Raw genomic sequence first — 13,898 nt, 5'->3', positions numbered from 1 at the left:
GTTTTTGAATCAATTAACTTGTATTAGTCCGGTTTGTTTAATTCGTCAGTCTGTGGATCATTGGTGGGATGAGATAATCAACACATCATTTTTTATTTTTTACACAGGATTTCACATTTTTAGAATAAAAATCGGTGGTGGTCAATATTTTATACAAAATTTTATTTACATTAACTTATTTATTTATACATAATTTGATTTATTAAAGTATTGTTGATATTTACTTTATTTTGTTAGATATTAAACCTTTTTTCATTATAACATTAAAATTTGATTTAATTTTTATTACTCTTTCTTGTATTTTTTATTTTTCAAAAAATGATACCAATGATTATAACAAAGTAAATAGATATAAAACAAAACAAAAATTACAATTTTTTTTTAAAAGGAGCGAGTCAACACGCCAACCCGTCTTATGACGATGTGTGTTACTATTTTCCGCCCGCATAACCTTGACGGATCACTGTTGGTAGACAATGGAGATCGAGTCAAAATAAACTGTTTTGACCCATTTTGTGACTCTAGTTAAAATTGACTAATTAAATTGTGATAAATTGATTATATCAAATTTTATAATAATTTAAAATATATGAAAGGATTTCATGTTTCTCTCTACTTTTTTAAATACATAAAAATTTAACATTACCATAATGATAATCTAGTACTGATAGTCAAATTTTAAAATTTTCATATATATAAATATTAAAAATTTTGTGGGTTTTCTATTGTTATTGAATATTATATAAAAACTTGTACAATAATAATAACTTAATATATTTTTAAATAGTTAATAAGTTTTATAATATCACATGATAAGTTTAGGATTTGATAATTAAAAATCTTATATTCATAGTGGTGGAATATATATTAATATTTAATATCATATAAAGAAAATTTTATAATAATAATAATATTTATTATTATTACTATTATTTATTTTTATCATTATTTTTTATTTTTTAATTATTATTTAATATATATATATATATATATATACACACACACACACATAGTGTTTGTATTTTATAAAGAAAAAACGCCGAAGTATTTTTAACTCGTTTTTTACTTTTCATTATTTTTTTATTTTTGTGTTTTTTTTTCTTCGCTTGCAGCAAATCCGTTGTTAGAAACAAATAGAATCTTAATAGGATACCGTCTGGAACCTGATTTTAATTTTAAAGACCGTTTCCCTTTTTAACAGTTCTCTGTAATTTTCCTCCTTTGCTTTTTCATTTCATTTTCTAAGTTTTGTGTTCCCCACAACTACTACCTCTTCTCTTTTTTTCATTTATTTGCGGTATAGTTCAGATTATATATCGGAATATAGACATTTTTGTAAGATCGAAAATGACCACCAAATAATCAGATATTTATAATAATAAAATTATACATCACTTATTTATCAATAAAAGAAAAAAAAAATCAAAATAGCAATTTTGAAGACTCTTATTTTATGCATCAATTGAGGACTCCTATTCCTTGGAAAACTAGAGTTAGAACATCATCAATCCCTATTTGATCTCTAACATAAGAGATGAAATTATTTATAACTTAAAACTTCATATTTTTACGTTATTTTTTAGTTTATTACATAACCACACCATAACTAGGCTTAAAACAAAGAATAACTAGCTTAAAACGCCGCCTTTAAATCAATTGTCTGAACTTCATCACGTTCCTTGAGATGCAATCCTTTGGGAAATGGCCTTTTTGGGACAATAAGGTGCACTCCTGGTTCATGGTGGCTTAAACTAGAGTTCAACAGCATTGAGTTGTTGACACACTGCACGTTGCTGTTCCCATAAAAAGCTCTGTTTGGAGGAGAAGATAGTGTTCTCACTTTCTCACCATCAGAATTCCCCATCTTGTGAATGGGCTGCTTCTTTTGGGATTGTGTTATTTTCATGTAAGCACCTCTGTTTTCCCCTGAAATTGTTATGACCCTTACGCCATGACCCTCTGAGACCTTTGTGTGAATACCTTTTCCTTTGGTTTCATTTGGGCCAATGACTTTGTTCTTAGTTTCTTCTGATTCATTCTTCAATGAAGCATTGCCCTTGCCATCATTAGGCTTTTCAATGGTGACTTCTACCACCGGGGGAGGTTGAACCTTCAATTTGGCAGCTGGAAAGACCATAGGGGTAGTAGATTTGAGGTTTGGTGAGTGAATTGGGGTGTGAACATCTGCTGTTGTTGGTAGAGATTTGGTGGCAATGGCATTGGTGTCGTGAGAGTTAGTGTTTGTTGTTTTGAAAGAAGGTTGTGGAAGCTGAGGTTTAGGATGTGACTCTGCAGAAGAAGAAGGAGAGTGCAAAGAGGCCAAACGAGACCATGGACGAATCAGAATTGGGTGAGCCATGGAAATGCTAAAATCAAGCTTGATGGTGGAAGCTTCTTTGGTTTGAGTATGAAAATGTATGAGCCATAAAATGCTATTTATAGATGATGCTATATGGTTAAACAAGATCAGCTTTTGTTACTGTACCTATTAACAGCTAACAAACATGGAATGACAGAAAATGTGAAAAGCATTAGATTCTATAGGCATTTGCCACTTCCAGCTGACAAAAACTGCTTTTGCCTTTTGGAATATACTCTTTCACCAATTTTTAGTCCCAAACGTCTACAACATCATTAGACCTTAACATAAAAGTTTTATAAGATGGTTGGCGACTCTATTCCTATGACTTACATTACATTTGTTTTGGTTGGTTATATGTATCAAAATCTATCAACTGTTGTACGTCTCTGGAATAGGTAACATAGTTAGTTTTTACTATTTTTAATGTAACAATTCACTCGTTTTCTTTTAAGTGTAAGATTATAAATTCTAATGAGGTTAGTTTGACATTCTATTTTATTTTTATTGGACGAGACTAAGTGTTATTTTTATAAAACAAGATAAACAAATTTTATAATGAAGACATTTTCTGTACTAAGTTTCGTGAGTTTTTATTTTTACTTCTCAAGTCAAGAAGGTTTTCTCACGTTAAAACTTTTCAATGTCATTATTCTATTTTTATCTATGTTCTTTCTGTTTGTTTATTACTTTCGCAAGTGTTCATTTTGTATTTATTGATGACTCTAATTCAGCAAGTGTACCGAGTCATAAATAGTAAATTGTCCATAAGGACGAATATTGAACCCACAATGAACAATTCTAAAATCTCAAGTATAATATTCACTTAATATAAAAAGACCTGTCAAAGTTTGTTTGAAAAGTTGGTTGTATCATGAATTTGTAAGAAATTAAAATAAAAACAAAGTAAATGAGTTAGATGATTCAACAGAGAAAATTGGAATTGGTGTTAATCCTTCTCACTCGTATGTGTTTTCAATGAATATATAAAAACATATAACATTTTATCTTTATTGACATTGATGCACATATAAAAATATTCATATTGATTCCTCGCATACAAAGTTATTAAGATTGTCTACTAGATATCGATTTCTCACGTATTTACAAAAACTTTCTTATCATTACGAACAAATGTTATAAAACAATTAGCATTTCAAATCTATTACTAACATTCAACTATATTAAACTTATAATTTATGTCAGATGCTTACAAATATTTTTCAGTCAACTCTAACTATCAAAATCATGAATAAAGATTCAAACTTGAAGAATAAAATGATAATATTAATCATCAAATATAATAAATATATATAAACTCAATACATAATAGTTTGAACAAATTACTCTCAATCCCAAAGGGAATACTTAGCCACTCATATTGGTCATTACAAGCATGGAAAGCAAGAAAAGAAGATTTAGGGTGTTTCTCCTTGACGACTACCTCTTTTAGGGTTTTCTATCTCTGATTATCCTCCCATTCATGTCCAGAGTTCTGCCTTACCCTCCTATTTAACCTAATTTGATGTAGGTTAAGTGACATTTCGCTTAAACGAGCTATTACTTGCTTAAGTGAGTTTCACGAGAAAAACACAACTTCGTTAGAGGGAAACTAACTATAGCGAGTCTTGGGTGAGTTTTTTCCATAGAACAATTTTCTCTCTAGATTGATCTTGTTTGGGCGAGTTATTGAGCGAGTTTTCAATGCTCAACTTTGTCCTTTTATTTTGCCTTTAACTTGTCAATTCTTGTTTAGTCATTTTATCTCCATCTTCCCCTATATTCCTGAAATTAACACAAACTTGAGAATAAATCGTTATTATTAATCTCATACTCTAAAATTATGTAAAAAAATAATTCAAATTCTTAAATTATAGGTTAAATTATAATTTTATTAAGTCTATAAGTGTCTATCTATTTACATGAAATATTATTGAATTATGACATTTATCATTTACATAACTCAAAGAATTAATTATCATTTTCCTTACATCCATCTTCTTCTTACACTTGGAAGTGAAGGTGAAAGAAGGAGTGAGAGAAAAATAATGGATTTACAAACATTAGAATTGTCATTATGTTTACATTACAAAACTTAGTAATTTACTTTATTATAATAATTAATTTAAGTATTTTGACAATTTTGAAATTAATTTAAGTATTTTTGTCAGTTTTGAAACATTACCATATTAAAATTAATTATTTTAAAAAAATGTTAATTACGTTAATTGACAAAAGAAATACTATTTTAAATGACGTTAAAAAAATAAAGAACCAAGGTACAAATTTTGAAAACATAAAATATTAAAGTTGCGAATTAACTATTGCTTGATGACATCGAAAGGTAAAAAGAAAATAAAAAGTTGAAAATATTGAATTTCTCAGTTTTATTCGTTCCTTTTCAAGATGCATGCATGGCCAATTTCCACAGGGTATCCCTCTTCTGCAACACAAAAATGTCAACGGTTGTGCGTCTCTGGAACAAATAGTTAATTTTTATTATTTTTAATGTAACAATTCACTCGTTTTCTTTAAGTAAGAGTTATTTTCAAAGTTTAAAACATATTTTATGATAAAGGTTCGATTTTGTTTATTTTATATATGGTTGACTATGGCTCTCGTTTATTCGGTAGAAACTTGGCATATATACTGTTTTATATAATATTAATAATAATGTCGATGAAAACACACAAATAACCGTTGAGTTTGAAGCGTGAAGCTTTTCATTTGGAGGCAGTAGAATCTCTACCCTATTTAAGAATTCATTCCTAAAGTTATGGTTCAATTGCATTTATACTTCCACACATTTAAAAGTGGATAATTTACTTCTGGAAACCGACTCCAAATTATTTGCATTTTTTTAACTATAATTGTGTGCTTTTTTTTTCTTGTATTTTTTGCTTTTTTTTTCTTGTATTTTTTTCCGGATTAAATGATCATAGTTCAACTTAAAGATAAAGTAATAAAGAGAAAAGATATTGATGTATTTAAAGTCCAATTTTTAATATGGTATCAGAGATATTTAAAGTTTATTTTAATGAGAATTTGTTGGACTTATTAGATCATCCATTATCATACTATTCATCATATAATCTTCCGTATGAGTTTGGAAAGTCTCGACACAAGAAAATTGTATTGGAAATTTCACATCGATTAGATATAAAGACATTTTATAATATATAAATGAGTGCAAACCTTATCTATAAGTTGATTTTATTATAAGCCAAATTAATAAAATTGATTTAAACTTATAGAATGTCTTTTTTTTTTCTTTCCAAAATATTCAGCATTTGTTTAAGGAACAGAAAAGTAGATGTACTGGTAGAGTCCGCACGACTAAGACTGAGTCTCAATCTCCATCAATGGGTCAATCGACACTACAAATCCAATTACGCTTAAGCAGAGTTAGTTAAGTTAATCAGCAATCAAGAGCGAGATAATACATTCATAAACATGACCCAAACTCTCTAATCTGGCCCAATAAGAAAGGTCCACTAAAATAATATAAATAGCACAAATTTCAAGAATCAAGTACGTCATTGTTCAGTACTAAGCATACCGAGTACCAAATACTAAATCTGACTTGAGCGTCGAAATGTCATCTGAGTTGAGACTATGTGAAGACAGAGGAGTAGGGGTGAGGAGCTTGCTAGGAGAGGAAGTGAAGTGTTGTCCGACTGACCGACCAAAGAAGCACAAAAAGAGTCTCAATAGTTCTCTAGGTCCCAATCCCGTTCGAGAACACAGTAGACAATTGCAAATTAAAGATGTAAATGAAGATGAGGCAGCAAGGCTCCATTACGATATCATTGACATAAATAAAACGATTTACAATTAAATAACGAGATTTTTTCTTAATCTGAACTTCACTATGTACTCTAAGATTACTCAATTTCTAGCAATGACACATGTTCGTCTCCTTCACTTTAATTAAACACACATTTGCACTTTAATTAAAAAAAAGTGTGATTGTAAAATATGAATTTGGGGTGGTTATGGTATTGCAGAATGGAGAACATTCAAGGCCATTTTGTGAACTCAAAAGCTTTCAATAAAATGTCAAATCCTGTGGGAAGTTGTGACACAAATAGCAGCACGTTTAACGTATTCAACGCAATGTGAAGACTTCTAGCTGTCTCACTCCCTCTCTGCATTGATGGTACCAAAGCTGCTGAAAGAGCCCATAACACTGTAATACCTGATCACAAAATTTGCCTAACAATCATTTTCCATACCAACATGAACCACAATCACAGTACCCTTCATATTCATTTCTTAGGTGGAAAGATGCATGTTCAATGGATAATTGATCATTCACATAAAAAAGCTAACAGTTTTGCCAAACTCTTCTAATTCATTTCTTCCCCCTTAAATTCTTACTCTCTTTAATTAATTTCATCATCAATTGCAAATTTTAAAACTTTACCTGCTCCTGCAAACAGATGTGGACCTGGGAATAACTTTCCTGTCCTGATCCACGTGTTCAATCCTCCACCAACAGCTTCAAGCACCCCAAATCCAAGAAGTATGGATCCTGCATTATAGTGCCTATCCCTGTAAGAGCCTTTGATTAGCTCTTTCCTCTCCTGAATTTGATAAGAAACCAATAATTCAGCAATCCTTGTATGTAAGTGTTTGAATTAGACTAGAACAACAAATAGCTACTTCAATTTTTGGATGTGATTTTAAGAACTAGAATCAGTTCTGGTAGGTGTCCAGATATATAAGCTCCAATTCGATCTAACATACAGTAAATAACACAGAACTATCCCACAAATCTTAGAGTTTGTAAAAAATTGAAAAGAAATAAACACATGGGGCAGATTTCTCAGCTAATGAAATTAGGAAAACCAATGAAATTAGAAAGATAACAGTGACAACAATGGCAACAAAGGCAAGGATATATACCTCAGTAAGTTGCTGAATTTTGAGTTCAATTTGTGATGGTGGCACTTCTAGTGGTGTACCTTCTGGAGTGACTGGGGTAGGTTTGACTTGTTTCTTGAGCTCATTAATCTCATTCTGAATAGTCCTCACTCTCCTCCACTGCCAACCCAAATATCCTGCCCACAAGGTATACAAGAACAAAGAAGCCATCACAATGGGGTGTATGAGAGCAAATGTTCTGCCCTCAAACACCCCAAACTCCCCATCAACAGCAAGTGCCACATCCTGTCTCAACAACAATCATGCCACAAAGTGAGAGAGAAAATAACCCTTTTAAGAGAAACAAGTGTGAGTAAGCATGATGGGATAAAAAACAACTAGGGGCATATATATCCCTTGCCTTTTGGTCTAACAAGAAGGGGAGTGTGACTGCTGTGAGGGAAAGAGAGGCAGTTTTGAGAGCATTGCTGGATTGATCCAATATTTTGTGTGAGTTGAGAATGGTAGGATCTTTTGAAACATTCAATCTTGAAGAGATCAGAGGAAGTGGATGAAGTTTTGTTGAATGGTGGTGTGGCTTGTTAGGAAGAGTTGAAAGTGTTAGGAAAGTGAGTTTGGAGGCCATCAGCATCTCAGGAAGGAAGAGTGAGGCAGGAGACAAAAGAAAGATCTGTGGGGTGAAAGAAATAAAATGTTGAAAACTGGAACAGCAGAAGAAGATAAGGTACAGAGATTCTGATATTTGATAGGGAGATGTAGGATTACACTCCATTGACTAAGCTTACATGGCACACATGTCAGTGCAGTATAATTAACGACAAAAAAAACTTAGAATACACATGTAAAAGGTGGGAAGATCAATTCCACAATCAACAACAAAATTTACCATGAATATAAACTATACTTCGAAGTTTACTTTTCATTGAACTCTCGCTCAAATTAATTTTTAACTTTGAGTTACTGCCGTTAAAGAGTCTTATTTATTATATAATAAAATTGTTATAACTAACTTCAATAAAATGCATCTAATGGAAAAAAACATATGAACAGTGTTTATAGTCACTAAGCTAAAATGTCACTTTAAGTAGGTTATCTAGACATTACTAACCTCAATAAAAGCTAAGAGAAGTCAATGTTTTTCTGAGATTAGTAACTGCATATGTTCAAAATTCACACACATAATATATATATATATATATATATATATATATATATATATAATTAGCTTTCTTAATTTATTATAATGAAAATCTCCCAAGAAAAAATAAGAGATAAAACAGAGAAAGAATCGTCGTTTTTTAATAGAAAAAATTATTTATTTATATAATTGAATCATTTAACTAGAAAACACTAAGATATGTTTGATTAGTTTATTTAACTAACATTGCTTCTCTTTTTTTTAACTTCTGAATAAACACATAAAAGAAATAATTGTTTATATAATTTAATAATTTTCAAAAAAACACTAAGATGTGAGATACATTATCCTTTGTGAATTGATTGATAGGTAAATATATTTATGTAGTTGTCATTTTTGCTGAGGAACTTATCTAATTTAAACCTTTGTAGTAATAGTTTGATGGGTCATATTTTTAAGCCCATATGCTAATAATGAAGTAACGGCAATTGCTTCATGCACCATATCGCCGCTGAACAGCGGAAAAGAGAAAAATACCCTTAAAAAAATGAATACGTATAAAATTACATTCTGAACTCCTTGTCTGGAACATAATAATCTTTTTTGAATAAATTTTTCTTAAATGTATTCTTTTTAGTTCCGAATATTTTATCTAGAATACAATAATCTCTTCCAGATTTACTTTTTCAGAATGCATTATTTTCAATTTCGGATTTTTATTTCAGTAATAAAGGGTAGCTTCAGTTGTATTGGGTGCCGGTTCAAAAGTGTTGGGTGCAGGAAGTAATTGGCTGAAGTAACCCATAGTTGTGGGGCTTTCACTTTATTAGACTTTATGGCTTCTACCCATAAAGGATAGCAATAAGTCCAGTACCAACCTGTCATCTACTAAGCCCGGAACTAGAAAAAGATATTATCTATAATTTTTAAAATTAAATACAATTTAAACTATTTTATTAAGATATTAAATTTCTCCAATTTAAAAAATATCATTTCCCCGAAGATATGTTTTAATTCTTCACTTTTATAGCGGTGAAAACATTTATTACAATGTCCAACACCTAGATCTTTTTAAACAAATTTAGTGAAAAGCATTTTTAGGAGAAAAAAAATAAAAATAAACTTTTCTTTATCTAAAATTAGTTTATACATTTTTGGTGTTTTTGCATTTTTGGGTTTTTCTTAGTTTGGGCTTTTTTTTATCAAGCCCAATCCAGTTTCTATTTTCCTTTTCTAATATAAAGCTTGGCATCAGATACAGAGTATGAAATAATAGAAAAACGATTCTTTTCTTTCTTCCTTTTGTTCTTTATGCACCTTTATCTCTTCTTTTCTCATCTTCACCCTTTAGTCAAAGAAGATGCAGAACTTCAAGATACATGAACTAATTTATAGAAAATATAAAATATTTACTATATGAGTTGTCTAAATTTTTGTTTTTAATTTATGCATAAATTAATTTTAGTTTATGAAAAATTTTGTTTTATTTTTTTAGCTTTTTTAAATTACTCACGAATAAGTTTGCTATGCTAGAAATAGATATAAAAAAACTAAAGGGGTGCAAGATAATGAATATTTCTTCATTGACATACTTGTCCGTAAGACTAGTCAAATTATCATTTAGCCGAAATATATTTCAAGTATCTTATGGAATTTTTTTAGTCGGAAACAAATAATGAAATAAATTCGATCATTTTATGAATGATCCAACCTATTTACAACAAAGTTTTAAACTTGATGTCACCAAATAGGCTACAAAAGACATTACAAAAAGACACTCTCCCACCAAAAAACACCTAAAATGGCACATTCAGCATATCACAAAAAATATTTACAAATTCCTGCACAATTACAAAACTCCTTTTACCCACTGCAGCAAAAAATTTAAGGGAACTCTGACTCGATCTTGAATTTGCATCTAAAGATATTGACTGGTTGTATCCCAAATCATGATGTAATCATTTATAGTTCTTCCGCCTTCAAATAAAGCTAACAGTCACCACCCTGATATAACATCTAGCAAATTTCTTATAGCCTATGAAATCTGTATAGATTAATTTTCTGACTAGATTGTTGGTTTGATTTTATTTTTTTTAGAGTTTTCATACAATTTATAGGTCCATACACCATTTGGGATAAGAAAAGGAAGTCAATTATTCATTTTCAGTAATCCAGACCAAGTTTCTATTCTGTCATGGAAAAAATTTCTTTATAGTTAGACTTATCATTATTAAAAATAATATTGTTTCTCTATCTCTAGATTTTCCAAACAATTGCAATCCACAACACCTCATGCTTTGTTTTCAAATTCTTTTAACTTTAGGATCCTCAATTGAAAGAAATTATTTTTTACAATTTTATGTTGTACGGTATGTATCCATCTATAATAGAGGTTCCATGCCACCAACACCACTTCACACGTTAAAAATAGGTGGCTGGCAGGTTCAACTCTTTTTTACCACACATTACACGCAACATGTTATCAAGATGATGTATTTTCCAGGTGCCTAACACATATATTTGGTTGCTACACTTTTTAAAAGAAAATTGTATGTAACAAGATGGTAAGAAGAAAGAACAAGTTTATTCTATTATGTTTACATCACTTAATGTATAGGAAATATATTATTTCTGTAATACTCCCCTGGTGGTGAAGATCATGAACCCCAACTTGTGTAACGTCAAAAACTGTTCCTTACCCAATGCCTTAGTAAAAATATCTGCTGTGATGAGTTGATACTGTGTCGGTACATATGAGGGACTGATTATCCCCGCTTGTAATTTTTCTCGCACAATGTGTCAGTCTATTTGTGTGTTCATGAAATACTGGGTTTTGCTGCTATATGTAATGCCGCTTGATTGTCACAGAAAAATTGAGCTGACAAGTCACATGGCACCTTTAAATCCTGCAACAGATATCGCAGTCAAACTATCTCCAAACAAGTATTGACCATCGCCGTATTATGCTTCCGCTGATGATCTTGATACGTTTGTCTGTTTTTTTGACTTCCATGAGATAATATAAGAACCAAGAAAAATGCAATATCCAGATACTAATTTGACAACCTCCCCAGTCTGGGTCGCAATAAGCTGTCAATGTCAGATTGTTCTCAGATGGCAATAGCAATCCTTGTCCCGGTGATCCTTTGATGTAGTTTAGGACTCGAATTGCGGCATCTCAATGAGGTTTTCATGGATCCTGTATATATTGACTTAGGGTCCCAACCGAAAATGCTATGTCAGACCGAGTAACCGTGAGGTATATCAGTCATTCCACAAGTCGCCTGTATTTGACTGGATCCTTTAATAACTCTCTCCATCCTCTGGTGTGAGTTTTAGGTATTGCTCCATTGAAGATTTGTCTGGACGATGAGTTATTCGGTCTTGTGAATAGAGAGTAGTCTGTCTTGGACTATTGAAATCGTACAAATTTAATCACCATGAGACCATAAAGGATTTGTTGAGTCGACATACAATGTTCTCCTCTGTCAATGATGTGCAGGTGGCAACTACATGTAAATAATTTCATGCAATGTGTAAGGTAAGAAGACATTTTGCACATCTGGTGAGTAAACCAATTTCTGGTTGCTGCAATATTAAGAAAATAATAATTATCAAATTATTGTGCAATATTGTACATATTGTATCCAATTATATGCAATTAATTTAATAATGATAGAATCTCATTATTAGTGGATCCCTATTTAATTATTGTAATTTGAAGAGAGAAAGTCTAATATATATTTCTTATACATAAAGTGATGTAAATACATAGAATAAAACTTCTTCTTCTTTTTTACCATCTTCTTACATACAATTTTCTTATAAAAAGTGTAGCAACCAAATATATGTTAGACACTCAAAAAATTAATCTTGATAACATTTTGTGTGAAATGTGGCAATCTCTAACAAAGTTGTTTCAAACAACTTTTCTATAAACACCTTCAGGTGATGAAAATAAATAAAAGTTACAAAGTAAAATTAATTTACCTATAAGTTAATTTATAAAAACATTCTTATATATCTTTTCTAACCTTTTTTTTTACCTTAGCTGATATGTATAAGAAGGGGTAAATTAACCATTGTATCTATTGAAAGCTCAACCAGTAATTTTCCACCACTCACAAGCATTTGTTAGAACCATGGAGTAAGAGGGTATGAAATTACACTTGGTTGAACTTTTTCTCAATCTATCTTCTTATAAAAGTACTACTAGTTACTTCACTGATATATAATAATAATCACTTAATTTTCTCATTAACTTTCTGAGCATTGCCTGCAGCCTGTTGCCCTGAGTAACAGTGATAGTACACTAATGCCTTTTCTCCATACATTGATTGCTTCATTAATTTCATCAACTTTTCGGGCACTGTGCTTCTCAGTTCCCTTTTATGTCTCTCTATCCTCACTGCATTTCAAAGTTCAACAAAATCTTTATATGCCAAAATCCCTCATGAGATCCTGAAAACAATAAACTTTGAATGTACAATCATCGTAAAATCGTCCGGTTCAATTTGAATCCTACACTGACGTATGATTTTAACAACTTCAATAAAAATAACCATCATGGTTCATATTCTGTAAGAACTGACATTGAATATGTCTCATTATTACAAAAGCTGCTAAGAATTAATCATTGTTATATAACTAATAATCTCATTACTATTTTTAAAACTTAAGAATCTCATAAACAACCCATTATAGAACTGTTCCAATGACGATGATGAGAGAAGAAAAAGAAACACAGTTAATAGAAATACATGTTTCATGCAAGCGGTGGATCAGTACTGCAGAAATAGATACTCTAATATAAAGAGTGAAAGACAAATATATGGATCTGGTTTTGAGCTGATGCAAATACAAATAATTGTTGTGCAGGCTCAACCAATTGGCCACAGTATGCAGCTTTTAGAGGCTCCACCAAATCCTTAGTTTCTCATGCATTTGTCGTATTTACCACTGATTTCATTATTAATTTGCAGAATCATACGTGTCAACAATACATAAAGAAGCTGAAAAAGTAATTGCTTAAAAAATATATCTACACAAAAGGCTAGAAAACCTAAAATATCACGTGCTGTACGGAACACAAGGGAGATGCATGCAGTAATAATATACCAGGTTGTGTTTTATTTGATGATGTGAAACAGTTAATTCACGACAAGATGAAACAGTCCAAAAAGACATATTGGGATGATGTCTTGGCACCATGCTTAATTAATCAGTGGAGTGTGGTCAAGAAGAGCATTGTCTTCTATTCTTAGAATTCACAGACAATGATGGTAGGGATGGTCCTCATGGCCTCCTTATTTTCAATTTTATTTTTGGATTTTGACCAGAAGTTTCTTCTATTTGGAACTTCAATATTTCTCACCACTAAAAGAGATTCCTCTGCTTCAGTTTTTAATGTTAAAATGAAGCATAAAACAATGACACCTAGAAAAGTGTTTTGCTTTCATTAGAAGAAGCCTCTCGAGGTTGAACCAGCCATAGTAGTTAGAAAGAAACCTACCA

General features: G+C 30.9%; 2 protein-coding genes across 2 annotated transcripts; both read right to left on the bottom strand.

Moving 5' to 3' along the window:
- Positions 1-1,633: 1,633 nt before the first annotated feature.
- LOC137818041 (uncharacterized) lies at positions 1,634-2,359 on the bottom strand. Its single transcript, XM_068621262.1, has one exon. The coding sequence runs from the start codon at positions 2,357-2,359 to the stop codon at positions 1,634-1,636; it is 726 nt and encodes a 241-aa protein (XP_068477363.1).
- Positions 2,360-5,832: 3,473 nt separating this feature from the next.
- Positions 5,833-8,039, bottom strand: LOC137819308 (uncharacterized). Its single transcript, XM_068623109.1, has 4 exons — positions 7,647-8,039; positions 7,268-7,531; positions 6,786-6,945; positions 5,833-6,557 (listed from the first exon to the last, which is right to left on the bottom strand). Exons 1-4 carry the CDS (start codon positions 8,016-8,018, stop codon positions 6,379-6,381), a joined length of 975 nt encoding a protein of 324 aa, XP_068479210.1. The 5' UTR covers positions 8,019-8,039; the 3' UTR covers positions 5,833-6,378.
- Positions 8,040-13,898: the final 5,859 nt, after the last annotated feature.

This window comes from Phaseolus vulgaris, chromosome 10 (assembly GCF_000499845.2).
Source record: "Phaseolus vulgaris cultivar G19833 chromosome 10, P. vulgaris v2.0, whole genome shotgun sequence".
Classification (NCBI taxonomy): domain Eukaryota; kingdom Viridiplantae; phylum Streptophyta; class Magnoliopsida; order Fabales; family Fabaceae; genus Phaseolus; species Phaseolus vulgaris.
The sequence above is the reverse complement of the archived record's forward strand: the minus strand, read 5'-3'. Positions and strand labels throughout refer to the sequence as shown.